Source organism: Pundamilia nyererei, unplaced genomic scaffold (assembly GCF_000239375.1).
Source record: "Pundamilia nyererei isolate P.nyererei 1_Seehausen unplaced genomic scaffold, PunNye1.0 scaffold00095, whole genome shotgun sequence".
NCBI classification, from domain to species: domain Eukaryota; kingdom Metazoa; phylum Chordata; class Actinopteri; order Cichliformes; family Cichlidae; genus Pundamilia; species Pundamilia nyererei.
The window spans coordinates 1,560,856-1,587,741 of NW_005187496.1; the positions used below are offsets into that span (position 1 = coordinate 1,560,856).

Here is a 26,886-nt window from a genome sequence, read left to right on the forward strand (position 1 = left end):
TGCACATTGATCTGCTCTGTGACCTGTACTGTCTGAAGTCTGGAGTATCTGCTGTGCTTCACGAGTTAAAGTCCAGGTTGAGGGAGGGAAAAACTCTGAGTTTGCCTAGAATGTGTGAAAAAAATGAAGGAGAAAACAGAAGGGAAGGAGGTAAAGAATGACTGAGAATTGTGAGCATCCAGCATGTGTGACTTCAGCAAAACTAGTGCCGTTGTTATCTCGGTAGCAGATGGAGAATGAATGGTGTGTATGGTGTGTGATTAATGAAGGCTGTTGTCAATAAGACAATGCAGGCAGGATATCTGTGAGGCAGTAAGCTTTGTATTTAATTGAACACTGGAGCAAAGAAACAGGACTTTTTAAGAGCTTGGAAGATAGTTTTGTGCAATATCACAATATAATTTAGGCAGTTACATTCAACAAACATCTAATTATGGTCAATTTTGGAGGGATTTGGAATGAATTTGCAGATTTTGTGTCTTGTTTTCACTTTGTTCTCTTCAGGTATGTTAAAATCACTCATGAAACCGTGGCCATTTGGATGCATTGTGACATTTATAGCAATGGCTGCTCTTACTTGTTGTAAAACCCTGCAGCTACTCTGATAAACATAAGGCTTCCTTTGGTCTACCCTAACAAGGATGTTTCCATGATATTTGAGGAGGGAGTTTGCAAGAACTCCCATAACTGTTGTTATTATCGTTATGACGGTAATTATCATAATCATTTTCTGGACAGAGTCCTCATCTCTGATGCGCAGCTCAGCGGCCCTCTAACTTTTCTTGGTGGGTAAAATTGACCAAGGTGATGAGGTCTGGGATCATTTGAGGTATACAACTAATCCATCTGTGGTCCGCCGGTGCTTTGCCGAGCCCATTAGGAAATTACTCTAATCACATCCGAGTTATGGATTATTATCATCTGCAGGTAGCCACTTCATAATCATTCACTTCTTAATTTGTGGGTTATAAAATCACGAAAGGGATCGTTCTGTGGATCCTGTGTAGGATTCACAATGAAAAATGTCTTATGTGACAGAAAGGAAATAATGAGGTTCATGTAAATGCAATGAACAGCAGCACATCAGCGCAGACCACAAGAAGGTAAGACACACCACACAGTTCCCACGGAGACAGTCATTTTGGATCAAAGGAGAGCCCTGTAAATGATACGAACCACATTTGATTAGCAGAGTCATTTGTGGTTTCTTAATTAGTCATTTATGTATTCCCCGATAAAGTCATTTATTTATATACTATAAAGTTTATGCTGCATAAATGCCAATACATATCACACAGTAAGGATTGAAAGCCAGGTCAAATCTGTGAAACTAAGTCAATGAAGAGATCTGAGGTTCTTCGCTTCTAGAGGGAGTCAAGGAAACATGGATGTGTCCTATGCAGAAGCCTTCAGTCAAGTAAATTCAGCCACCTTCAGTCACCTTTCTCATTCACTATGTGTTAACAGACCTCTCTGCATTGAATCATACTTGTTATTAACCTCTGTCTCTCTTCCACAGCATGTCTTTATCTTGTCTTCCTTCTCTCACCCCAACCGGTCGCAGCAGATGGCCCCGCCCCTCCCTGAGCCGGTTCTTCCGGAGGTTTCTTCCTGTTAAAAGGGAGTTTTTCCTTCCTACTGTTGCCAAAGTGCTGCTCATAGGGGGTCATATGATTGTTGGGTTTTTCTTTGTATGCATTATTGTAGGGTCTACCTTACAAAATAAAGCACCTTGAAGCGACTGTTGTTGTGATTTGGCGCTGTATAAATACAACTGAATTGTATTTATACAGTGTATGCAGCACTTTTCATATACTTTGAATGCTTTTCTTTTTCCTTTTATTATGATTTAAAACACAAAGGATTAAAACACTTAAGGCACTCTCTTGTGACTTTAAGAATCTCAGACGAATGCTCGATTGTCTGTCAAACTCATAAAATTAACACAAAAAAACTTAGATTGTATTTATCTGCAGAATACACATTCTTTCCAGGTTATTGTTACTTTTTATGCTATAGTTATACAATTTCCTCCCACCCATCCCCTCCACCCCCATTCACCAACTATCACTAGAGGCTATCTCACACACAGCCCTGCTACTGACTGCTCTCATTTAAGCAACAGCGAAGCAGTATGTCGGAGGGATCGATAGCAGCCGCCTACGAGAAAGTCGTATGTGTGTGTGCTTTGCAGTGGGAACAGCCGCAGCCTGTTAGCTGCATTCATCTTCAAACTCCCATGGTGCTATGGTCACCAGTGAATGGCACGGTGTTTACACAGGCTCCTTAAGCACCCTACTCTATTAACTCTCTGCATTTACATGGTGCCCACATCCATTCATTTCTCCCGGGAGGTGAGAACTCTCGTAGTGAACCATAGATTACATGAATTGTCCAATTTCTGCTCAGGTTGGATCCTATTGGTATAATAGCAGCAAAGATAATAGCTTCTATTTCCACCCCTGTGGCTGGTCAGCCGCATTTATTATTTGAGTATTTCCTCTTTATGGTTAGGTAAATATTCTACTTAACAATCTAATGCATTCACTCATCTGCCAGCTATGAGTATGTGTTGCACAGTTGGAGCTTATATAAAGGTATTATTACAGTTTACAGTGTAGAATGATTGAAATTTAAGAGTGTTGGATGCAAATATGAGATGATAGACGGAGGAGATGAAATTCAGTTCTGATGAGTTTGAGAGTTTTAGTGTTTTGACAAAGTGACGAACAGACTAAGTTAAAGTAAGAGAAAACTGGAAATTCAAGAAAATTAAATAAAAACGTTTTTAGTATAAATCAAAGAATATAAACTCAAAGTATTTCATGAAGATCTTATAAAAATGGGCCCTGAATAAAACCAAGGAGTGCCAATTGTGAATCTCCAATATTGGAAAAAATCATCAGGTAGGAAGAAGGGGAAGAAAAGTAAATAAGTTAAAAGACTAGAACACACAGATTGAGAGAGACTCGTACAATCAAATGGAGGAGACACAGTGGAAGGGTAAACACCAAAGAGCGCTATAAAAAATTCAAAAGTTGTCTAAAGTGGATGGTGAGGATAAGGCTATGGGTTTTTTCCTTTGGTTCTTGCTTGCTTGCCTTCTGTCCGTTCTTTGTTTGGCACATCAATCAATCAGAGCAGCGTTTGTCCCTCACGCTGCTGTGGCTTCTGATTGGATCACAGTGGTGATTCAGCAGCTTGAAATCCTTTGTGCTTCCAGACTACTCAGATCCCATATTTCAGCACAGATAAAACCCTGAAGTTCTCTGCATGTTTTTTTGTTTGTTTTGTTTTTTTCTTCAGAAAAATACCAACAACAACAAAGGAATGATTCATGAGTGTACTTGGTTATTTTGCATTGTTGGGATTAGCACTAGGGCTCAATAGCACAAGGATATATCCTTCTGACTGTTGGTTTACTGATAGTAAGCGGGACCACTTTACAGTATACACCATATCACCTTTTTGAACACCAGTGGCTGTTGATGATGGTCGGAATCATTCAAGCAGCTATCTGAATTAATTAACCTGATAAAGGACACAGAGGGAACAGGATTAAATTGCTTAATGGCCAAACATTTGACCATTGCTCCTCAATTTGGGCCACAGTTGTCCAAATAACCTTGTTCGTTTTTCCATCTAAATGCAAATGGATGGGTGTTGAAGAAAGTGGAAACCACTGCTATTTGCCATCTGCCCATTTGTGTGTGCACTATTGTGACCATTAGGTTTTGTTCTGGTATTGTACAAAATGCATGGCCTGCTCACTCCGCTATGAATTTCAAGAGGGTTTCAGATGGACCAGGACATGATGGGAGCAAAAGGTATTAATACATGTGTCATAAAAGTAATGAGGCTCAGTGCTTTTTGTTGATGGTGTCAGTGACCAGGAATGCAAAGGCAGGTTGGGGTACAGGTATTTTTGTGTGTTCTTTGAAATTATTATAAAGCGAAACCAACCACATTGTAATTCTCAGTGGATCCAAATCTGTTTTTTTGTCTTAGAGATATGCACAAGGTGTCTGTTGGTGTGCCAGGACACACCTGGTTATAACAATGCTGAGATGGTTCTTATGCCCAACTCATCTTTTCTCATAGAACAACCTTTACCAGCAATAACCTTGAAGTAAACATTTTCTGTATGACTTTATCAACCTCTCAGGATGTTTTGTAGGAATTTTGACCAACTCTTCTTCATTAATTGCTTCAGTTCTGTGATTTTGCAGGCATTCGTCTAAGCACAGCTCTCTTAAGGCCAAGCCCCAGCATTTCAGTCAGGGTGAGGTCTGTACTCTGACTGGACCATTCTACTGTAGATTCACTGATTTGCTTGGCATCATCATCCTGTTGCATGATCCAATTTTTAGGCCAAGCTTTATCTGTCTGACAGAAGGCCTCACATTTGACTGTAGGATAGCTTGGTGTACCGAGGAGTTCACAGTCAACTCAATTCCTGGAAGGTAGCTTGAGTTGACTGTTATTGTGAGTAACAGTGTACTGTGAATGAAAGGAAAGGAAATGAAGTGAATAAAAGAAAAAACATACTCGGTATTTTTCTAATTATTCTGTAATGCACGTTGACTTCTCACACTAACTGAGGCCTGTAGAGTCTGAATGTAGCTCTTATGTTGTTGTTGTACAGTTATTTTATTTTCAACTTTAATTTATATATTTTATCTTATTCTTTCCCAGTTAAATTTACCCTTCATTCTAAATTGTGTTGTACAGTTATTTCATTTTTAACCTCAATTTATATTTTATTCCTTCCTAGTTAAATTTACACTTTTTAATTTTTCATATTTATTTCCTATCTTATTCATAGCCTTTTTTTTTTTTTAGGTCACGAGCAGTTGTCTAAGCATTTCACTGCATATCGTACTGTGTATGACTGTGTACTTGACAAATACAATTTGAATTTGAATTTGAAATTTTATTTTATTTTTTGTAATTTCACTGAGCATTGCATGGTCAGCACCTAAATGCTCCACATCAGTAAACTGCTAAAACCTTTTGCTTTTATAGAGGTGGTCACACTTCCAGATGATCAAGTAGATTTTATTAGGTGCATATAACTGTTATTTACCCCCAGAATTCCTATGGAAACACTTCCAGGACTGCATAGATTATTGTAAGAGAGCCCTTTGGACTCATTTTTGAATGCAGAATCTTACTCTACTTACTTTATGTAGAGCAGACCTTCCCAAAGTGTGGGGCCTACCCCCCTGGGGGGGTATGGCGCAGAGCCATTGCGGGGGGCGGTATTAAAAGGGGAAAAAAACAACAACGCTTGGACACTACTAGTACGGGGCGCCCACACAAACGCAAAGCAGGAGATGAAGCATCACTGAATATGTTTCCAAACCAACTTCATTCTAAGCCAAAGACTAGAAAATATAGTGAAGCAAATCTTCCCTTTGGCTTCACCTGCACAAGTGCCGAGGTAGGTCTCCCCTGCAGAATTGGTTTTCCCTTCCTCGGGAGCAGCGCTGGGCTCTTCCTATCATGGACAAACAGTATCTCACATTCTTGATTTTTAGTTCACAAACACTTGTTGGAATGACTAACTACTCCTGACATTTTGGAGATCTTTGCTCTTTATACAGTAAAGTTACAGCTGGATACAAATAACATCAGGCTGATCCTGCCACGATTTGTCCCCCGGTTCAAATCACGGACAAACAGGATCCCACAGCTGTTTATGTTTTTAAACCTATTTTGCACAGAGAGGCATTTTTTGAAAAAGGTATTGTAATTATTGCAATGTTGAATATTATAGCACAGGAAAAAAACAACTACACGTAAAATAATTACACTGTGACGCCTCTGCCTTTCTAAATGGAGGAACAGTAACTGCGATTCTGCAATTCATCTCATGTAAACAATAACGCGGCGCACAGCGTGATGTGAAAAAAGATGTGAACATTTTTCTTGTAAAACAAAAGGGGGCCTAGCAATAAAGTTTGGGAACCACTGATCTAGAGCATATTTATGGCCAATTTAGAATCACCAGCTAACCTGACATGCACTGGACTGTGTTAGGAAGCTAGAGTATCCATGAAAAGCACACAGAAGTGAACTCACCAGGGTTCAAACCAGAAAAATTGCTGGGAGGCTCCAGTTTTGACCAAGTATGCCACCTGTGAAGGATTAATTAGTGAAGTAGATCGCCCACTTTTTTGCAAAAAGGCTATCAGACGAGGGTAGTGAAACGTCAAACGCTCAAACCACAAACAAAAACAACAATTGTGTCCCACTGCTGAAACCATCATGTTTCCAAAGGTTTGCATTGCAAGTTTCACAGTTTTGCAACCTCATAGTGAGTAGTTGGCGAGAGTTCAATACAAAGTACTGACTGTCATGGCAATCTGCAAGCAACAAAAGCAATTGCAAGGAGGTTTTTGCTGCAGCATCATATCTTTCTTTGTGACTAATTTCACCTAGCAACAGCAAGCAACCTCCTGCAAACACTTACCAACTGGCCCGAATTCACATTTTTTCCAGCCATAAGCAGTAAGGTTAGTGACCAGGCCTATGTGGCAGAGACCTTACTTTGTTTTTTACTGGCTTTTGGAGGAAAACTCCTGTGGCCATTTGAGGAACTGCAGTTTTTGGTGCTTCTGCATCTGCATAATATCCAAGTCCTCCCCAGGTTCACGCTACGGGTTTCCGAGTTTTGTTATCTTGGACTTATATAAGCACACGTTATTAAACGCATATATACAACGCACATGGTTTGCTTTAATAATTTGTAAACAAACAGAAAAATGCACAAGAACAGTCATAATTTGTTTGTTGAAGCCTTTAAGTTAGTCTCCGGTTATTTGTGCAGTTACATAGACGTGTTTTCATTCATACCACATTTATCTGTATTATAAAAACTCCTCTTTGACTATGAAAGACAATACAATCCTAAATAAAAAGGACAACAAAGCCTGTACGGCAGCCAATGAACTTCACAACTGTTTAAAAAGAGTAATAGAGCTATAGAGCTATACTGCATGAACAGGAAATATTGCACATAGAGAAAAGGCTCTTGGGATGACATCATTATTAATTAAGTGAAAAGAAGGAGCAGAAGTTTGTGAAATTAGTCGAGCGAGTTGGATGAACACATATCTGTCTAAAGCAGTCTATTAATCACGCCTTCTTCAAATGGCCCTCATTTGTGCAAGCACTTTCCAATATAGGAAGAAAAAAATAGTGTACAAAGACAGTAAAGTTGGAAAAAAGACAACCTCAAACTGACATCATTAAATGCATATCTGACATTAAAACATAAAGTGGCACATTAAAACAAAGAAATACATTTCTTGAACTTAAGATACATTTGGCCAACCTTTCATGCTCCACAACGTAAATCAATTTTAAATGTATTGTTATGACAAGAAATGAAGCACACTTAAGGAAAACGTGCAACAATGCATGAGCGTACTTGAGCATAATCACAGAATTGAATGGAATGAGCCATTGCTTTCCTTTGAAGTTTTCCATTTAAATTGCACAGTCCAAATCACAAGTAACATTGTATCCAAGTTGTATATACAGTGGCTGACCACTCAAATATCTAAAGAAACAACAGTTTTCCTGATATCTTACTTGTCCAGTCTGCTGAGAGTTGTCACAAAGAGACACGATTTCAATTTCTTATTTCCTGACATTTTGGGAATGGAAATAGCAAGTCTGTAGAAATACAAAGGTTATTCTGAGGAGCATTTCCTGACCTTTAATGAAAACATAATGTAATTTCTGGCCTTTATACCATAAACTGAGCTACAATATAAAAGTTGGATGTAGCTTTAAATCTCTAATTTATGGAGCCCCGCAGGGGACATGGGAGAAAAAACAATTAAGACGGACTTTTGCGAGATATCGCAAAACAAACTCGGGATCTCGCAAAAGTTTTGCGAGATCTGTAGGTCTCGACCTCCCGTTAGCTTCGAGATGGTGGGTGTCAGATCTCTGAAAACGTCGGAGCACTTTTGCAAATATGTGATGTCTTGTAAACCGAGCAGGTATCTGACGTTTACACAACTACATTCACGCCTCAAAATATCTTAAAAGTGTATTTTGTGACCCAGAAAGAGTTTGTTTTGTGAGATCCCGAGTTAGTTTTGCGGGATCTCACAAAAGTCCGCCTTAATTTTTCTTCTCCCATGTCCCCTGCGGGGCTCCGTACTAATTTTATAAAAGTCTATCAGAAAATGACTGTACTGCTCACTTGATGTGTGACACTTTCTGTATGAGTTCATAGTTTCAATTGTTAGTTACAAATGATCTTTAATTTAGCAGGATGTTTATTTCTAAAGGGTGTGAAAGTGTTTTTGGATTCTCCATCAGACACACCGCTTCAGCAGAAAGCTGAAGTTGGTGGCTACGTCCATCTTTTATATTCAGTCTAGGCTTAAATTAAGATGGGACTTGTCTTAGTGAGAAAGCTATTTTTTTGGACATGTGACCATTTCCTAAAGGAGGTGCTTAACTGGCTTTCCTTGGGATTTGAATTGGGACTTAAATAGGGACTAGATTGGCAGGAAGCAGCATGACACTCCACCTGTAGTTAAAAAGTGCAATGGCACGCTTAAATTTTCCTGCACTTAATAGAAATTTGCCTTAAAAAACTGTCTTTGGCAATCTTTATGACACACTGTGGCGAGTCCATGTAGAAAACCCAAGCCCTGAAGGAATTACACAAATCCTAACAGCCACACTTCTATTAATAGTATAAAATCTGGACCCCGACTGTCTCACTTCCTGGACTGGATCTTCATATAGCAACCGAGAAAACCTTCCCCACCTCCCAGGTCAACTGAAAACAGAAGCACAGTATTTTCACATACCTGTAAGCCCATAAAACTTTAATAAATCTTCGTCGAGTAAAGTTTAAACAACTTTCAATAAGAATTGGAAGATTGATATATCTAATGGTTGTTTTGGCTGCAAAGTTTGAGACTTCTTCAATTGAATTTTTGAGGTATATATACTGCAACATCTCTCACCGTATAGGTTTTCGCTGCTGGTTCTGCTGGTAAACTATAGTCAATAATATTGCACAGAAAGCAAAGACAACAAGCATGATTGTTCAGTTAAGAGCATATGGGATTCCATACAATAAGGCATTGCTTTAATGAAAATATCTCAAACATTTTAATCAATGCTTCACTGACAGGCGATTGTGATGTCCTCTTTAGTACTGATTGGTCCATCACATCGACAAACTATTACACAACCTGTGCGCTTCTTAACACGGAGTGCTTGATATGTAGAGATGGAAGCAGCTGACCAATCACAAACTGAGAATTATGGATGGATGGGGTTACGGATGACAAAGCAAGGATATGGAAATTCAGCAAATTTGAATGACCATCAGGCTCCGTTTTCACCAGTAGATTTATTTCTGCAGACTGAAGCTGCCAGTCAACACTGGTAAAAGTTTTTTTCACACACAATCATTCTATGCTACAAGCACAGTTAGAAAAGAAAAAAATACCCCCCAGATATATATTAAATCCACATATTTTGCCGACATCTGTGGAAATAATGCTATTTGGGGGAATTCACCTTATCTAAAACAAAATTTTAAAGTAGGAATCAAGGATTCCAGGTGGGAGAAAAAATAATGCCGGAGGGCCAGCTTTTCTAGGTTAATGCTGCTAATGTAGCCTATTTACAATCTCCTATTATATGCAACAAAAATAGCCTTGTTTTTCACTAATAAGCTGATATGTTCTGGCCATTCACCGAAGAAGAAGAAGAAGAAGAAGAGAAAACTTAATCGAAAAAAGGGAAGTCATTAATTGTGCTTTTTAACCCACAAATCCACTTCATCGCTGAAATGGGACAATTCAAGAGGCACCATCTGAAGTGCTTACATCAGTTAATGAGAATCTCTAAAGCTATAACAAGGACTGAAAATACAAATAGTAAATATATCATATTTATATATTTATAAAGTTGATACAATTCCCTTCCAGTCCCAAATCCAGTTTAAAAAATATTTTCTTCACATTGTCTAATGTCCGACATGAAGGATCTTTGTGTCGCCGCGCAAAGCCCTTATGATGCTCTAAAAGAGAGATGTCTTTGCCAGGGTTTGATTCTAATTATCCAAAATCTGGATGACACAGAAAGCTTGTGCTAAAAAGCCGGAAGAGTAATTTTTTTTGTTCTCTTTTCTTAAATGCAGGAGGTTATTTTGATGAGAAGACTGAACAGTTCTGCTGAGTATCCTTCTGTCGATGTTGGTGGTGGGTCTCAGGAATGCTTCAACCCCGGAGTTAAACAGTTACCTCGTTCTTACTGGCAGTGTGGTATGTGTGGTGGTGGCCGGGAATGTACTGCAGGTGGTCCACCGTGTGTGTTCGTCGGGAAGCAAACGCCTGCCTCTTAGACGTGGTCACTTGGTGGTTGACCGTCAGCGTGTTGTAGGAGTCAGTAGAGGCACTGGGTTGAGAGTACATCTTGGTCACCTTGTGGCGGTCCATAACTGGCGTGGTGGGTATCAGCATGTCAGCATGAGACATCGCCCTCGCCATGGCCTTCTCCCGGAACTTGTCACGCCTCATTGCTGGGGACAGCAACAGCGGATCCTGGGAATGGAGGCGGTCTGCTGAGAGCAGCTGCTCTTCCGAGAGGTGGCGGCTGCTTCCATATGCTGCAGCCGCCATCACACCGTAGGAAGACAGGCCGTACTCTCCACGTCGCGGCGTCCTGGGAGGAGACAGGACGTGGTCCTGCGACATGGCCCTTTGGACTCGACGAGGACGTTGCCGCTGCTGGTGCTGCTGGTGTTGCTGGGGTTCTGCGTTCAGCTTCACCATGTGGGTTGGTCCCCGTCCACCAAAGTCAGGATGATGCTTCCTGGCGTAGTAGTCATCTATGTCTTTATCACCTGGGGAGTTAGAAGACAAAGATCATCAGGGAGAGGCAGGCATTGAGTCTTAATGGCTTTGCTTTGAATGGCTGTAATTTTGGATAGCTTGGCTTATGACGTGTCTGTGAAGGTTCTCAGTCATCCAGGTCATCGTAGTCAAAGGAGCTTGCAAAGAAAAGCGTCTGGACTTCTTTAAGTTACTTGAAGACGTTTCACCTCTCATCCGAGAAGCTTCTTCAGTTCTAAGGTCAAATGGTGGAGAGTCCCAGATATAAACCTAGTGGGAGTGACCCCCCACAGAGGGATGATCCTCTAATCGCCTGACCCAAGGTGTGAAACTGGGTGTGGGTCCCAATCAGCCAGAGTTTCGGGTGAGTTCATTGTGAAACCTGGCCCCTCCTTATCATGCAAATTCACAATGAACTCACCCGAAACTCTGGCTGATTGGGACCCACACCCAGTTTCACACCTTGGGTCAGGCGGTTAGAGGATCATCAGGGGGTCCTTTTGTCCCTCTGTGGGGGGTTTCTCCCACTAGGTTTATATCTGGGACTCTCCACCATTTGACCTTAGAACTGAAGAAGCTTCTCGGATGAGAGGTGAAACGTCTTCAAGAAACTTAAAGAAGTCCATACGCTTTTCTTTGCAAGCTCCTTTGACCTTGGCTTATGCCACATCTCTCCGCAGCTAGCTTTATTTCAACAAATTAGCAAAATGCACCCATCAATCACTGAAACAGCAACATTGCATCCCTGGTCAAAAATAGCTGCAGTACACTGGCAAAAACTGCAGTGTGGCTTATGAGGTGGAAAGACAGATGGGGGGTGGGGGTGCTGTTTCCATGCTCAACAGCGGGAGTCGGGAACCTTTCTTATAAACCAGGAAATTATGAGCATCCACCCAGTTTCTTAACTGTTTATCCAGCTTATGATCAGGAGCAGCCTGATCCTGTCTCCCCTCTCATAGGGCAAAAGGAAGGATACACCCTGGGCAAGTCATAAGTCCAGAACAAACAGAGAAAGGCAGACAATCACACATTCATACCCATGGCCAAGTCTTTAAACCGTGGGAGGAAAACTAACAGAGTACTAGGAGAACATGCATATACAGAAAGGCACCGGTAAATCAGGGCACACTGAATAAACATGTTTATGTCGTTTATGTACACAGGAACATCATGGTGAGCTTAGCTGTACTGACCTTCAGACTGTCACATAATGCCCGACGATCATCACTCTGCTCTTTCGGTATGAGTAATATAATCCAGTCGTGTCTAACCCTGGACTGTCAGCAGCATAAGTCAGTGTGTTAGGAATCAAAGGTTGCAGAATAATCCCACCTTGTAGCTCGTGAATTAAAAATTGTCTTATTTCCACTTGATTTACAAAGAATTCTGGGTAATAAGCCCCCGCTGCTAGAAAGTCTAAATTTGGTCCAATCATGACACAATGTGTTGAATGAATATTAAAGCAATGGTTGCTCATTGCCAAAATGTTTCCTGGGCAAGTCGTGCTTTGCAGCATATTAGATCATTTTTCATTCTGATACGTTTTAGTAATCAAAACAAATTATTGCACAAGCAAGAGCCTGTACCTGCATCAGAAAGATAAAATCTCTCCCCAGTCTTGGTGTCCACCTCTAAGGAGACTCCTTACTGAGCATAAAATCTCTTTTCTGTGGCTATTTGGGTATTAGAAGCTTTCTATCTACTATTACTGAAGGCCAGGCTCGTGCCATTTGTGTGGCTCAGTACAGATGACGGTTGCGTAGTGCGTCTCGCGACATCATTAAGTCAAATAACAAAACACTCAGCTGCGGCGGCAGATTAACCCGGTCTTTCACAAAAACGCGATCCCCACGGTAATAGTGGCAGTAAGAACTGATAATATAATCCCACACCAGCTGGAAAGTGCTATTCAAAGCAGTTTGAATTGTTTTGTCCTTTCCCTTCGTGAAAAACAGGATAACTCCAAGCTCTTGTCAATGTATTTGTCCTTCAGCATTGAGAACACTCATCAGCAAACCACAGTACTCAACAGTTCATGCGCGGGTGGTGCCTGAACGGGCAACCAGTCATTTAATCCTCTGCCAGAAAGCAGGCCGCCGCTCCGCTGTGTGCACACACTCCTAATGGTAAAATCATTACCGCAGTATTAGCCACAGGTAGCTCTCAGCAGACTTCTGTCTACCTGGTTTTTGGCCGTGCTCGCAAAAAGGGGAAGGCTACCAAGGAGCCTGCCTGATTAACTATTGTGCTGAGCAGTTGTTACCTCTGCAGTAGTTAATTACTGCAGAACACAGAGGTTGAATTGGCGCTTTAGGACTATATCACGCTTCACCAGGTCGTGGAGAAAGGGGATGATGGGAATTGTTTGTCTGGATGCTCGTCTCTCTGGGAGAGATGTCACGCCTGGATGCAGAAGGTCACCTTATTTTCTCCCACTCTGAGGTTTTAATGTCCACTAGTCTCTGCATTCCTAATGAGGGAAGCCCAACTCTTGCCTGTGGCGATGCGGTCTAGCATTCTTCCCCGAAGGGTTGGTTTAGATATGACATTACGGCGGGAAATGTCAACCGAACTACAAGTATAGACACAACTGACAAGCTGCGGCTCATATCTCTAATGACAGGTCAAAGTAAAGTTTCCAGTCAATAAGATCTCAAGACTTACACTCAGATAATGATATGGCATAAATAAGAAAAAAACCCACAACACGGAGCAGAGTCTATATAACCTTAGGGTCTGAAAAGGGAAGATTAAAGATTAAATTAGCATTCATTCCTTGTGGTAAAATGTCGTAAACTGTGGTCTATGTGAACACCACCATGGGGATATCTAAGGTTGCAAAAAGTCTCATAAAAAGTCTACGAGAAGCAACTTTCTGATTTCGTTTCCAAAAGGATGACCACCTGTGGTATTTTCTGCAAACTTGTTTGCTAACGAATTGTCAGTTGTTAGCTAATGAGCAGGCAGTTTAAGTCTTCCCAACTCCTCCCCACATATATTTTTTGCAGTCAAGATGCCTGAAAGGCTCATCCTGAGGCTTGAAAACAGGAATTTGCAAACCAACAGGTGACGTCACAGTAACGACATCTATCTTTTGTACTGTCTCGACTGTGGTGCAAAATGCCTGTTTTAGTATAGAAGTCTATGGGAAAATGACTGTACTGCTTTTATGATTTATGACCTCAGTAACCACTTTTCTATTCAGTTTATTGTCTCAATCTCTACTTTTTCTTTATATAACTCAGTATTTATGCTTTGCTATTGACACATGTAGTAAAATGTAGCAACGTCCCCCACTTTCTACAAATTCCTACACATTGTTTACTTTTATATTTGAAGTCAAAGTTTTCATAGGACAGGACAAGAACAGATCAGAAAACAAGAGATGCTTTTTGTTACAATCAGCTGAAATTAGCTATTTTTTCCCTTTCTGCCACTGAGATAAGTAAAGTCATCCTCGAAATGGCCTGCTCCTCTATAACTGCCTCCGCTTCCATTTGATTTAGGTCTTATTCTTTATGGATGTACACATGTTCTACTGTTTACAGTGTAAGTGGCTGAAATGATTTAAGAAGGGCAATGGAAATTGCTTGATCTCATCTCTGCGGCTCAGATAAAACGCAGCACTTTACTGTTAAAACGATTGCGAGAGGCTGAAGGGTCCCAAATGTGAAGCAGAGCTACAACACAGGAAATTGCTAACAACTGCTAATTAAACCCCAGATCCCACTTTGCTAGATTACATTCAGTATAGCCAGTGTATTTATGTGTCAGCTATTGATCACAGGACACCGTAATCATATAATGCGCTAACACTCGTGAAATTGGTGGAACATCAATTATAAAGTGATCGTCAGAGGTTTGGAGTAGGAGTGGCAGAATGTAAAAGGGGGATAGAGTAATATCATTTAGGTATTTCTTTTTGGGCGGATTAAAGGTGGCGTATTTGTTCTAAAAGGTGTTTTAATCCCTTTTAAGGGTGATTAAGGGGAAAAACAGCAGAGCCAAATATGATTGGTTTCTCCTTCTTTGTGCCGCCTCCTTGGAGGAGCTAAGCGGGTTATTTTAGAGCTGCGTCCTCAATCCCTGCGTCGTTGACGTCGTTGAAGGACGGAGAGGATGGAAGTGCCGCTCTCGCTCTCTCTCTCATACACACACAAAAACTACACACCAGAAATGTTTTATAATTGCCAATTTTAAATTGCAAATAAACCATGCTAATTTAATTTACTAATCATCGTCTCTCCAGATGGTTTCATTAAAATTGCAACTAATTATATTACTTTTAGGCTTGTTTCCAAAGATCTCACTCATGCTAGAACTTCTTTTTTCTTCAAGGGATGACTTTCCTTGCGTGTTTGACAAATTCTGCTGGGCCCCTGTCTCAAATTCAAAAAGCTTCTTTGTAGTTCAACATGATTCAGCCCTGAGTTGATAAGTGAAAGAAAAGACAAACTTATAAAAGACAAATGTGGAATGCGCTGAGAGGAGATTGCTCTGATGCATGTTTTTCTATCACATAACCACACAGTGTAAAAAAGGACCAGTGACATGTTTAAGTGGCTTTCTCTGTGTGCGTACCTTGTCTTAAGATTCCTCCTGATGTTTTGAAGGTATTATTTGAACCATTTTTGCAAACTCTTGTGAAGCTCTTTCTGAGCTTAAGGGAAAACTAAAGTACACCCAGAAGTTAGCGATGAAATGTGTACTTTCTGGGTGCTAAAGCTATAAGCGAGTAGGATAAAAGCAATTTTATATATACATATAATATATATGCCAGTTGTTAACAGTCATGTCAGCCCACATCAGCTGCTGGAATGACTGATCTGCTTCAGCTTTATATGTTTTGTGGAATTTTAGAGCATTTAGAGCATACTATTTAAAAAGGGAGTTTTTCCTTCCTACTGTCGCCAAAGTGCTTGCTCATAGGGGGTCGTAGGATTGTTGGGTTTTTCTCTGCATGCGTTATTGTAGGGTCTACCTTATAATATAAAGCGCCTTGAGGCAACTCTTGTTGTGATTTGGGGCTGTATAAATAAAATTGAATTGAATTGAACTATTTAATGCCCCACTCACACAGGCCTAGACACTGGTTGGCAACTGCCTGGCAACCACCAGTTGCTAGAGAAAAAGCAGTTGCTGGAGGTTATAGGCGGTTGCTGTGAAATTGTCTGCAAAGCCAAGGACACACAGACCTAAAGATCTGCCAGTGATTCAGTGAGTAAGTAAAAATGTGTCTTCCCCGAAAGATGGGAAAGTGATTGCTTGGTGTTTTGTAGGGAATAGGTATATGCTGCTGGAACAAAAACCTCCTTATCATTAAACCGGATGTCTGTATTTTGTATGGAAGATGCATGTGTATTCTTTTTAATGCAATAGAAAAACATTTATACTTTATGTTGATGTAAATGTGTGGAGGTACTTTTAATGCAGTTGTTGAGTTTGATTAATTTTGGCTACATGGAAACATGCCCTAGAAACGTCAAGCATGAATAAGGCTATATGCAATCAATATTTGATTATAAAATCTCACTAAATACGTCAACTCAATGGACCCTAACAATCCACGTGCCCAGCCTAGAAATTAGCAAAGCTGCAGTTTAATGACCTGGGACTGAATTAATTCACAAGATAAACATAACATTAAATAAACAGCTTAATTTAAAGATCGCATTAAAAAAATTTTTAATTCATAAATAGTCGAGATTTCCTATTTGTTTTCTTGTTCATGCCTCATGTCCCATCTTACTGTGCAATAAAGGTAAATGTAATTTACTGTCATTTAGGAAAGACCTTCCACACAGATGGAGCATACCTCAGGAAACTTGTGGCTTTAATGAAAGTTAAATAAATGAAGAAAAACTTGACTCATCACATGAAACCATTCTACGAACCAGTGGACAATGCACCAGTCAGGAGGTTAAAGCAGCAGCATCCACGTTATCATCAAACTGAAAATGTCACCATGAGGATAATGAACTGTAGTATTGGCGAGACATTAAAGTGCCATCCAGTTGTTGTATAGAAGCCATTCAGCTGAAAAAAAAAATGGTTCTTAATATGTCATTAAGAGACATTAGCAACATGACATGGGCCACAGATGGAACTAAATTACACGCCAATTAGATGTCAGTCTATGAGCCGATAGATGAGTGGATGGGAATGAGTGTGGAGCCTCTGAGCGTGCTGTCATGCATTTTAAAAAGTTTATTTCCCTAAAAAGGTGAAAAGTGAGAGTACTATCTGTATGATGAGCTAACAAACATCTGGAGGTAGTTATCATGATGCATGTCTCTGTAATGGACATTGAGATGTTTCATCGGGCCCGGCGCAGTGAATCGAGTAAAACCTCTAATGCACAGGCCCGACATGAGGGTGATGTCATCGCCTGTGTTTTTGCAGCGTATCAGGTATGACACAGTGATGGAGGACGACTGAAGGACCACTTGCTAGATCTGTGGAAAGTATTTACTTAAGTCAGACTTGAGGGCCAGCTCGTAGGAAGGCGGCAGATGGCTCAGGTTCTGGAAGGATCTGGACAGGGACAGGTCGTAGGCTTCCGTGGCTGAGGTCAGGATGTTGTTCATCCGCTGGGGTCGCTCTACAGGGGACAGGGGAGGAAGTGGTGCACTGCAGTCAGCACACAGTCAGTCAAAAGGATGGGCTCTACACTGGGAGTCTTTACTTGAGGGAAAAAGAAAGGAAAGTGATGCAGTGGGAAATGTGTGTTGAGAAAGATTGAGCAGGACTACAGAGCATTTAGGGACTGTTTTACACATTTTTTCAACTTTTGGTAAAAAAATTAATAAATAACTGAGACACTGAACAGCAAGTTAGAGTATTAAAAATGTGAATGTGGGCACGGGCAACTGGGGTAACCACTGTAACTACACCCACCATATCTTATGTGCATGCTGGTCAGATTTTGAGCTGTTTTAAAGTCAGAACTAACAGAAAAGGCCAGTTATTTCTGTTCTTATCCTCCATATGCTCCTTGTTCCTCCTCCATCCACTCATGAAATGATGTGGTTCAAGTGGTTTTTGTATCTTTCTTCTGAACCATGTCGAAAGTTTTCGCCTATTCCTTGCGACCGTCTGCAACTTTTTCTTGGTTTTTTTCCCCTTTGTTTTCAAAGTCGCTCTCACCCTTTTATATTTAAGCCTGGTACATGGCTCCATTCAGATGAGAACATCTTTTCTTTTGTGACATTTGGATAGTTTATTTTGGGCATATGTGTATGTATCCTTAAGATAGTTGCATGAGTTCTCTCAGAAATGCCAAAAACTTGGGGCTCGCTCCAAATGATCACTGTCATTTTTCTTCTGAACTGTGGTGCTTGTTAAAAATAGCCACAACTGAGCGGTGAATTTCGGCATCATTTCAGCTTGTGATGTCCTGCTTTTTGGAATCTGGCATGGCCAGGCAAACATCTCTACACATATTTCATTTTCAAGATGAACAGTTCTGCAAAAAAAACTTTACAAATCCTTGTTTTTCATTTCAACATTTGTTGACCAACAGCTACCAGTGCGTCAGCCTTAACTACTTTATGGACAAAAGTCCCGCTGCCACTGGTGGAAAAAAATCAAGTATGCATATATCAAGGCATGCACTCTGCCTTACCAAATATTTGTGAAAGAATGTTGTGCTCTAAAGAACTCAGTGAATTCGAGCATGGTATTCTCATAGGATGCCACTCTTGCAACAAAATTTCCTTCCTACTAGATATTCCACAGTCAACTGTAAACTGTATTTTTGCAAAATGGAAACATTTAGAAATCACAGCATCCCAACCAGTGCTGAGGCACATGGTGCATGAAATTCACCAGTAATTCCAGACTTCCAAAACTCCTCTGGGATTAACATCAGCACAAAAAGTGTGCACTGGGAGCTTCATGGTATAGGTTTCCATTGCCGAGCAGCTTCTGTAGGTAATGTAAAGCTCAGTACTTTTGACCATATAGTGTATCTGTTGATTGCATCAGTACAATCTATGGATGCACAATGTGAACCAAGCTTGCTGGGACTGGTTGATAGTTTACACTTCAGCCTTTTGTCTAAACATGGCTACTTCTGGCACTAAGAACCTCTCAGACTGGGATCCCAGTTTGGAAGATGTAATTTTAATTCTTTGCTGGACAGAAACATACTCAGAACTTTAAAAAGAAGAGATAACATGTTAGACTGAACTGAACTAAAAATTAAAAAGTCAGAATGGGCTGTATTTTAGAAAGGACTATGCTTAACAAAGAGCGCTTTGCTTGCTAAGGCTTGCTAAGGATTTTGTGTCAAGGCATTTCAAGGATATTATTTACTGAAGTTGCAGCTTCAATGAAATGACTAATTTGTCTTCTTTGCAGTTCTGAGTCAGCGGGAAACTGCGTCACTCAACTGCATCTAAGCAGCTCAAACGACAGATCATTTTGCACGCCTTTAACAGTTCATTTGGGGATATCTGTGATATGTATAACACCATTACAGCTCCCTGCACTGCACAGAGCTCCTGTGGCTTCAGAATTTAGGACGCCCAGTCACGGGTCAGGAGGCGCGGTGGGCGGAAAGGGCTGGGATTCAGGCAGGGACGCGGGTGCTGGATTTAAAAATAGGACCGGGCGACTACTGCAGCAAGGAGGATAGGGACACACAACACCAAGGAACATATGGTGTAGAGGGGAGACATTCACAGAATCAGAAAGTGTGTGTGGGGGGTTTGTGGGGTAGGTTGAGTGAAGGAAGAGGAAAGAAAAAATGTGTGTAGAAAAGACTTTTAAGGTTGGACTAAAGGTCATGGATTGTAATGCAGCAATGTGAAGTTTTGCAACTGCAAAATATACACAAGCGCTTGAACAAAAGGAAAGAAAAGGAGAATAATGACCCTCAGTGTGCAGGAAAAGAATTCAGTTGCTACTATACATGAATTATGTTAAAGAAAAACTGATGAAAAGATACACATAAACACCATGTGTATGTGTATTACTTACCGTATCTGATTTGTCTGTGGGCTAACAAATCCAAGTGAGAAAGAAAGGATCAATAACAATCAATGTGCACAGTATGTTTCAAACTAGAGGTCGCCCTTGGTCAAAAACAATATTGCAGGAATGCTGCCAAGGGTTAACAAAAACGTCCAAACCAGCAACTCTTGAATTATGCATTGCAGCTATGATCCTCATCAGAAGCTAAATAGACTTCAAAAGTGCTGTTTGAAGAGTTTTATTTGGTTCTGAAAGCACTTTCGAAACCCATTTTCCCATGAAAAGCCGGCCTGTTTAAGAGGCAGACAAGCGCAGGCAGGATGTGGATGGCAGCGCTCCGTTAATGGTAAAAAACTTTGTTTAATGACTCAATGACGATAACTTTAACCCGAAACAGTGACACAAAACACTGGCCTCTGCAGTTTTAGAATATCACAGAGGGGATTTTTGTAAGTAATTAAAAATCCAGGTTGCCTCTTTCATTTCACAGCCATTTAGATGCAGAACCGTTCAGTAATTCCACAGTGAAGAGCTGCTCCCCTTTCACAGAAAATCACATTTAGAAAAATAGATGGGATGCTATGAGAATAACTGGGTTTTCAATAACTCGAGCAAACTGCACAGGCGATCCTTTGATTATCACACTTTTTGCTTTTCATTTTCTCCGAGGATTTCTTCATCAGCTCCTCGTACTTTAAATTCCCTGTGAAAGGCATACTTTTGTTTTTGAAATTGGAAATAGTCTATCACAGAAATTGCTCGGCTTTCTATCACTTAGAGATAATAATGCATATCATTTTGGAAAATGAAGCCAATGACTGCCATGAAATCAGGCTAAACTAAAAAGAGTATATCACGTTATCAGTCTAGGGTTACACAGTGAATTGGACTCTGCCTGTAACTACACATCAGCAGTCAAGCAGTTTCTTACCCATTTTAGGTGTCAGGGCGGTCAGGTCCAGGTGGCTATGCTGGTAGTCATGGTGGTGGTTTCCTGTTACGAGAAGAACAAAAGCAAATAAAAGTGTGTCAACATCAGCAGACACAAAGAAAGGTAATAAAAAAGAAGCCCCTTTTTGATTTATTCAGACTGCATTATTATATAGAATAACTGACCCGACTCAAAAGTAATAACAATCAAGTCAAAAACATATTACAAATCAAGTTAAACTAAACCAGTCAGCAGCACAGCAAACATGAGGTATACAGCCCAAATAAAAATAAGATGGTTATAACTGGAATCTAATCCGGTCGTTAAGTGATGACGTGACGAATCCTAATTCCGGGCCTAAAGTAGTCTGTGTTTAATATGGCTTTTGTGTTGTTAACATGTTTGATGTTTTGTATTTTCTTCTATTTAATCTCAAAAGGCTCCTAAAACAGTCAGTGATCACTGTTGACCTCCCTCGGCTTTTATTACCGCTAATAATTTATTTAAGCTCAGTTTTTAAAACCTTAGGATGTAACTAACCTCGTATTGTGGATGGATTATCTCAGTTGTTCTCCTGGCTGAAGTTTGGTCCTTTTACAGCATCCTGCCATGCGATTACATTTGTTCCTGACCACCGAGAACACTCACGTTAACTTTTATTGAGTGGAAAAAAAGTTAGCTTGTTTATATTATGCTAACATAGCTGTGTCGCTAGCGATCACGTAGCACATCATTATATACCAGCTAGCCAAACTTCAGTAACTCTACAAACGTCACTGCTGTTTAGTTTTCTGTCTTCATTTATGTTGGAAGTGATAACAGAGCTGTACGTTTTAATTTGTTTCCAAAACCCTGCAGTCAGGACATGCTATATTGTATTTAGATAGAAGCTAGCGAGCTAACTTCCTGCTAACTTCTAACTCCGTTAAATGTCATAAATTCCGTTTTCATGGATGCCTGGATGTTAAACTCAATTGTTACACCTGGTAGAGCAGAACGCTGATCATTTTATTAAAGATGAAAGACTTTAGACAGTTTTTCAACTCTCAGTAATGCCACAGTGATCGTTTGATATATGGACCTGCAGCGGAGTTTAGGTCCAGACATGGCTAGTGACGTCAGACTTAACGACCCGATTACTGTTATAATACTGTTAATATGCCTGTTTGACAACAGCTTATGAAAAATGTCAACGTATCTCCTGGCTCAAGGGATCCAATTTTTGTTTTCGGGGTTTTTCGAAGACTCAAAATCTGAGAACAGATTCTTCTATCGGTCCTATTCAATACATTATACACCCGTGTTATACAGGCCATCCATAGCTGCTGTGCAATACAAATAACCTTGCTTTGCCTTGACAGTCACTACACTTTATGCATTATCTATGCCGCAGTGTTGAAGTAGTGAAAAACTGACCTTTATGAGTTCGGCACGACTGGCTCTTCTATAATAACGTGACAAATGTTGTTCTCTATTTCAGCAGAGTATCAGTCAGCCCTTCCATCCACTCAAGTCAGTATTTGCTATATCCCCAGACATGAAAGCTTTGATTTGTTCAGTGTCTCAAGTGAGCAGTAAACTGCCACTGCTCAGTTATGAGCCTGTAAGTGTTTCTTCCATTTGACAGAATCCACTGTTTAGCAGCGCTTTACCAAGATGATTGATTATAGTCACTTTGTCTGGGTACGTGGAAGCGGCTGCACCTCACGGTCATCCATCTTTGCGGCGGGCGTGTCATTTGATGTTGCACTAATATTGTAATGTGTTGTTTTGTTGGCTATAGAACAAAGCAATATGTTGTGAGACCTCTGTCACTGAGAAGCAATGGGAATTCCAATAAGTGAAAATATTGCCTTTATTCAATTATATCTTCTTTTTTTCCCCCCTGAACAACATACAACTCATGGTTATGCAGTTGTGGCTTATTTCCATTTAAATATGTTCATCTATCATTCAATAAGGCAGTAAAAGCACAGCTCTGATAGCTGCGTGTGAGCTCTTTAAGAGGCTTTGAGCTGATGACAGTGGCTTGAGTTTTGCCTTTGTGAAAGATCGGTGCCCGTAGGTCACCGACGCTGATTTGCCGGTGGGAGTTTGTGACATTTCAGACAAATGTTGACTTTTGCTAACATCCTTAATGTGGAGTTGGTGGAGTCTCTTTTACATTCAGTTAGTTTTTGAATGTAAAGGCTTTGAGAGTGAAACGGTTTTGACTATTTTGGCTAGGTGCGTTGCATCATTATAAAGCATGTCTTCGGTCCGTCCTCCCTGCAGCTGTACTCTGTTTTCCAGTCACACAGGTTTGATCAAGGGGCCAATTATAGCAGCTATAGAAAACCCAGTTAAATTACCCTTCTATGAACAGAGGTTTTGTACCGAGTAAATAACCTTTTACTATCTGAGTAATTGGGGAAACTGCTTTTTCCCCAGAGCAGAAAAACAGACCTCTAGATAAATTTCACACATTAAAATGTACCACAAATGTTTAGCCAAGGTTCAAAAGCTTATCACCCGGCAAAGATGGTTTCCCTTTGAGGTAATCTCCGGTTCAGAGTATGCATGGGTGTGATGCCTTTATATAAATATGAATGGGATCACCAGCATTGTGCAGTGCCTCTGGTACTAAACTGAGCACATATCAGAGACCTAAAGAAAATATTAAATATTATATATACATACAAAAAAAATAAATCAGATCTAGTCTCATGCATGGCAACATGGAGCATGGAGCTCATTCACACCAAACTCAGTTACTCATGAGGCTGGAGTCTCTATTTCTTTAGATGTGTTTGGTCAGCAAGCTGACATTTCACATCAAATATATGAAATTTAAAGTCCGTGCCTTCAAATAAACTGACAGCTAAAGAATCCTGCTACATATTAAGAATTACAGGGGATTACCAAATGAAGTGAAGGTAACTTGAGGCAAAAAGTATTTTGTTTTTAAAAGTAAGAAGAAAATCTCCCCCACTAGAGAACATCAAGTGCGTCATGCAAAGCCGAGCCTTTTAAAAGATGTCCTCTTTCACTAAAGCCTGAAACCCAGCAGGACGACAACACAACAAAACTCTTAGGGCTATGCAGTCTGCTGCAACAGCAGTGCACAGATGCACTACAGATGCATTACATAGATAAGGCTTAACACTGTTTTACATACAAAACCTGGCAGTTTAATGCACTACTGAAATATACTGAAACATGTGGGTATAATTAATAGTCTTCACCCATCTGCAAAGGTAATGCCATTAGTCTATCCAACCATACATCTACCCATCCATTTTCTTCTGCTTATCCAATTCAGGGTCATGGGAGGGTTGGAGCCTATCCCAGCTGCCACAGGGCTGAATGCCGTCAGGCTTTTGGAAAAGACTGCACGTATTTGCTCTTATTTAACCACTGAATGTTAAAGCTCAGCTGACAGTCGATGCTTTTAGCAAAGCTCAGATTCAGATTGAGACTGTGCCGACCAGTCGAGTTCTTCTAAACCAAAATGTAAAAATAAATAAAAAGATTCTTTATGTACCCAGGTTTTTACTGCGACTGTCACCAGAGTTGAAAATGATCTTGTATGAAAATTTCCCTTTACTGGAACTAATGAGCCTTAACAAGAGAAGAACCTCAGACTAAAGGTAGAATGAGAGAATAATACAGATAAAAGAATTTATGACTGAAGGTGCATTTACTCAATATTAAATATGAATGCATAAAATTGATAAGTAAAATATGAGCACTGCACTCGTTGCTGTATTTAACAGCTTCTAAAAGCACAAACGTAATCTTTCTTCCACGGCCAGTGGATGCTGTCAGTTCATGTGCGAGGGTAGGTTTGGGAATGTCTCCTTGTGTTGTACTGACAATATAGAGTTAATAACTTTTTTCATTTTCACCCATGGGCGTGGTGTTGTTGTACTCCATTATAGGGTGTTACACCCCCCTGCAACCCCTACTCGCCTTGCAATTGGAGTTACAGCAGAGTCTTTCGGGGTTGCCAAGGCTTAATTCCCAGTTGTCTACACCTGACAAGGTATGGTCAAAAAAGTATGCTTGAGGTTGGTTTGGGGCAGAACCACTTCGTGCCTTCATGCTCTAGGATATCATTTTTAGTTTAAGTTGTTCAGTAACTTAAAATAATTCCAGTGTTTCTACCAACTCTTGTGTCAGCTTTCACTTTATGTTTCAGCTTATTAGCCTGGTGTTAACAGCGCCTCTCTTTTCACGATTAGTCTCTTGTGGATTTTGATTTTTCTTCTCTTGTAATTTCAGTGTCTCACTGCCCTGTGTTTGCATTTTTTAAAAATTTGCCATCTCCCAAAAGGAGGAGGAGAAATAGAATATCAGCAAAAGATCACAGACCATTAAAAAATGTTTAAGTTAGTTATGCTGCAATAGGTGTTGGCTGCTGGGGGATTCCCATGATGCATTGAGGTTTTCTTCGTCAGTCACCTTTCTCACTCACTATGTGTTAACAGACCTCTCTGCATTGAATCATACTTGTTATTAACCTCTGTCTCTCTTCCACAGCATGTCTTTGATCCTGTCTTCCTTCTCTCACCCCAACCGGTCGCAGCAGATGGCCCCGCCCCTCCCTGAGCCTGGTTCTGCTGGAGGTTTCTTCCTGTTAAAAGGGAGTTTTTCCTTCCCACTGTTGCCAAAGTGCTTGCTCACAGGGGTTCATATGGTTGTTGGGTTTTTCGTTGTATGAAAAAGCTTATACATGTATAAAAAGTAAAATGTTAAAAATAAATCCATGTGTCACTTTTAAACAGGAAATTCTCAGGTTTTATCTCCAGCAATCCTCAACCCCATTGCAGCACCTATTATTAAAGTGCTAAACAGCAGTTTAACACTTTAATAACACTTTAATAACAGTACTTTTTTGATTTGAGTACGGAATCAAAAAAGTACTGTTATTAAAGTGTTATTAAAGTGCTAAACAGCAGTCACTCGAGTACAGAATCAAAAAAGTGGAGCAAATGTCAGTTTTGTCATTCACACAGAGATAGTGGCATGTTGAATGCATCAGCGTGTACTGAAAAAGAACACACCGTCTAGGTGTTAATACATAATGCAGCAGCTCTCACTGTCAGTAAAGTGTGTCACATGGATTGGCTGTAGTAATTCAGGCAGATCTGTCACAAATGAACTGAATGCTCCCAGGTTCCAGCGGGTGGACAGAGGGGATCCCACTGTGACCCAGATCCATTTTAAACGCCTCGCTCTGGGGGAAGCTGATGGACAGACGCTGGCTACCGAGACAGCCCATGCTATGTCATTATGCTGGCAGAGTGTGAAGTACCATGTGGACATGGTGGGACAGATCACCTCATTTTGCCCTTCTACATATGCATGTGTTATGGAGAGGCCAGTTTACAGAGGAAGACGAGTTTCTCTAGAGCCATTCAGGATTTTAAGCTCTCATGTATCTGTAAAGGGAAGCTATGATGGATACATTGAATTATTACTAACACTTTACAATCTGACACAGAGAAACTACATCTGTAAAAAAAAAAAAAGCAGTTTAGTGACATTTTGTGTATTTGGCAACTACAAATCTATGATATATAATAAATTAATGTCGCTTTTTTGAACTGGAAAAGTGAAGTGAGGCAATTTGACAAAACCACATAACGCAACAGATGAATAGAGCACTACTTGTGGGAGCCCACTTGTGTTATTTGTTAACTTTGGTGGAAAAAAATGGAATAAATGCCCAAATCAAATCAAAATGAACTGAAAAACGTGTATGCAGAAACTGAAAACTAAAATTTAATGTGACACCAGACAAGATGAGATGCTTTGGATATTAAATTCAGCAGTCATGTTTACACCTCTGCTATACTGACGACAATTACATAATTCTGCACATGCTATTTATCAGATTTCCTCTACAACCTTCGTCAAAGCTGAACTAAAGAAATGACACATTTTAATTAGCAACTTTGGTCAACCTAAAAACCCTACTGTGACTCAACTATCACTGCAGCTTACATTTAAATTGCCAGCTGGTTCTCTGCTGTTTTGTCAAAGGCAGGACTGCCTTGACTTTGTAGAGAGATGCACAAGGTGTTCTTGGGCACTGGTGTGTGTGTGTGTGTGTGT

At 40.4% G+C, this 26,886-nt stretch overlaps 1 protein-coding gene across 3 annotated transcripts in view; it reads right to left on the reverse strand.

Moving 5' to 3' along the window:
• Positions 1–8,156: 8,156 nt before the first annotated feature.
• The window catches only part of LOC102195413 (shisa family member 6), an 87,145-nt gene continuing 68,415 nt past the window's right edge, over positions 8,157–26,886 (reverse strand). Inside the window, exons 6-9 of one of the 3 annotated variants that reach the window (XM_005739945.1) lie at positions 20,788–20,850; positions 19,863–19,883; positions 17,353–17,481; positions 8,157–10,891 (exon numbers count right to left, since the gene is read on the reverse strand). In XM_005739945.1, coding sequence (XP_005740002.1) covers positions 10,278–10,891; positions 17,353–17,481; positions 19,863–19,883; positions 20,788–20,850 — 827 coding nt within the window. In that variant the 3' untranslated portion in view covers positions 8,157–10,277. The remainder of the gene's footprint in view (positions 10,892–17,352; positions 17,482–19,862; positions 19,884–20,787; positions 20,851–26,886) is intronic. The other 2 variants (XM_005739946.1, XM_005739947.1) reach the window with 2 other exon arrangements.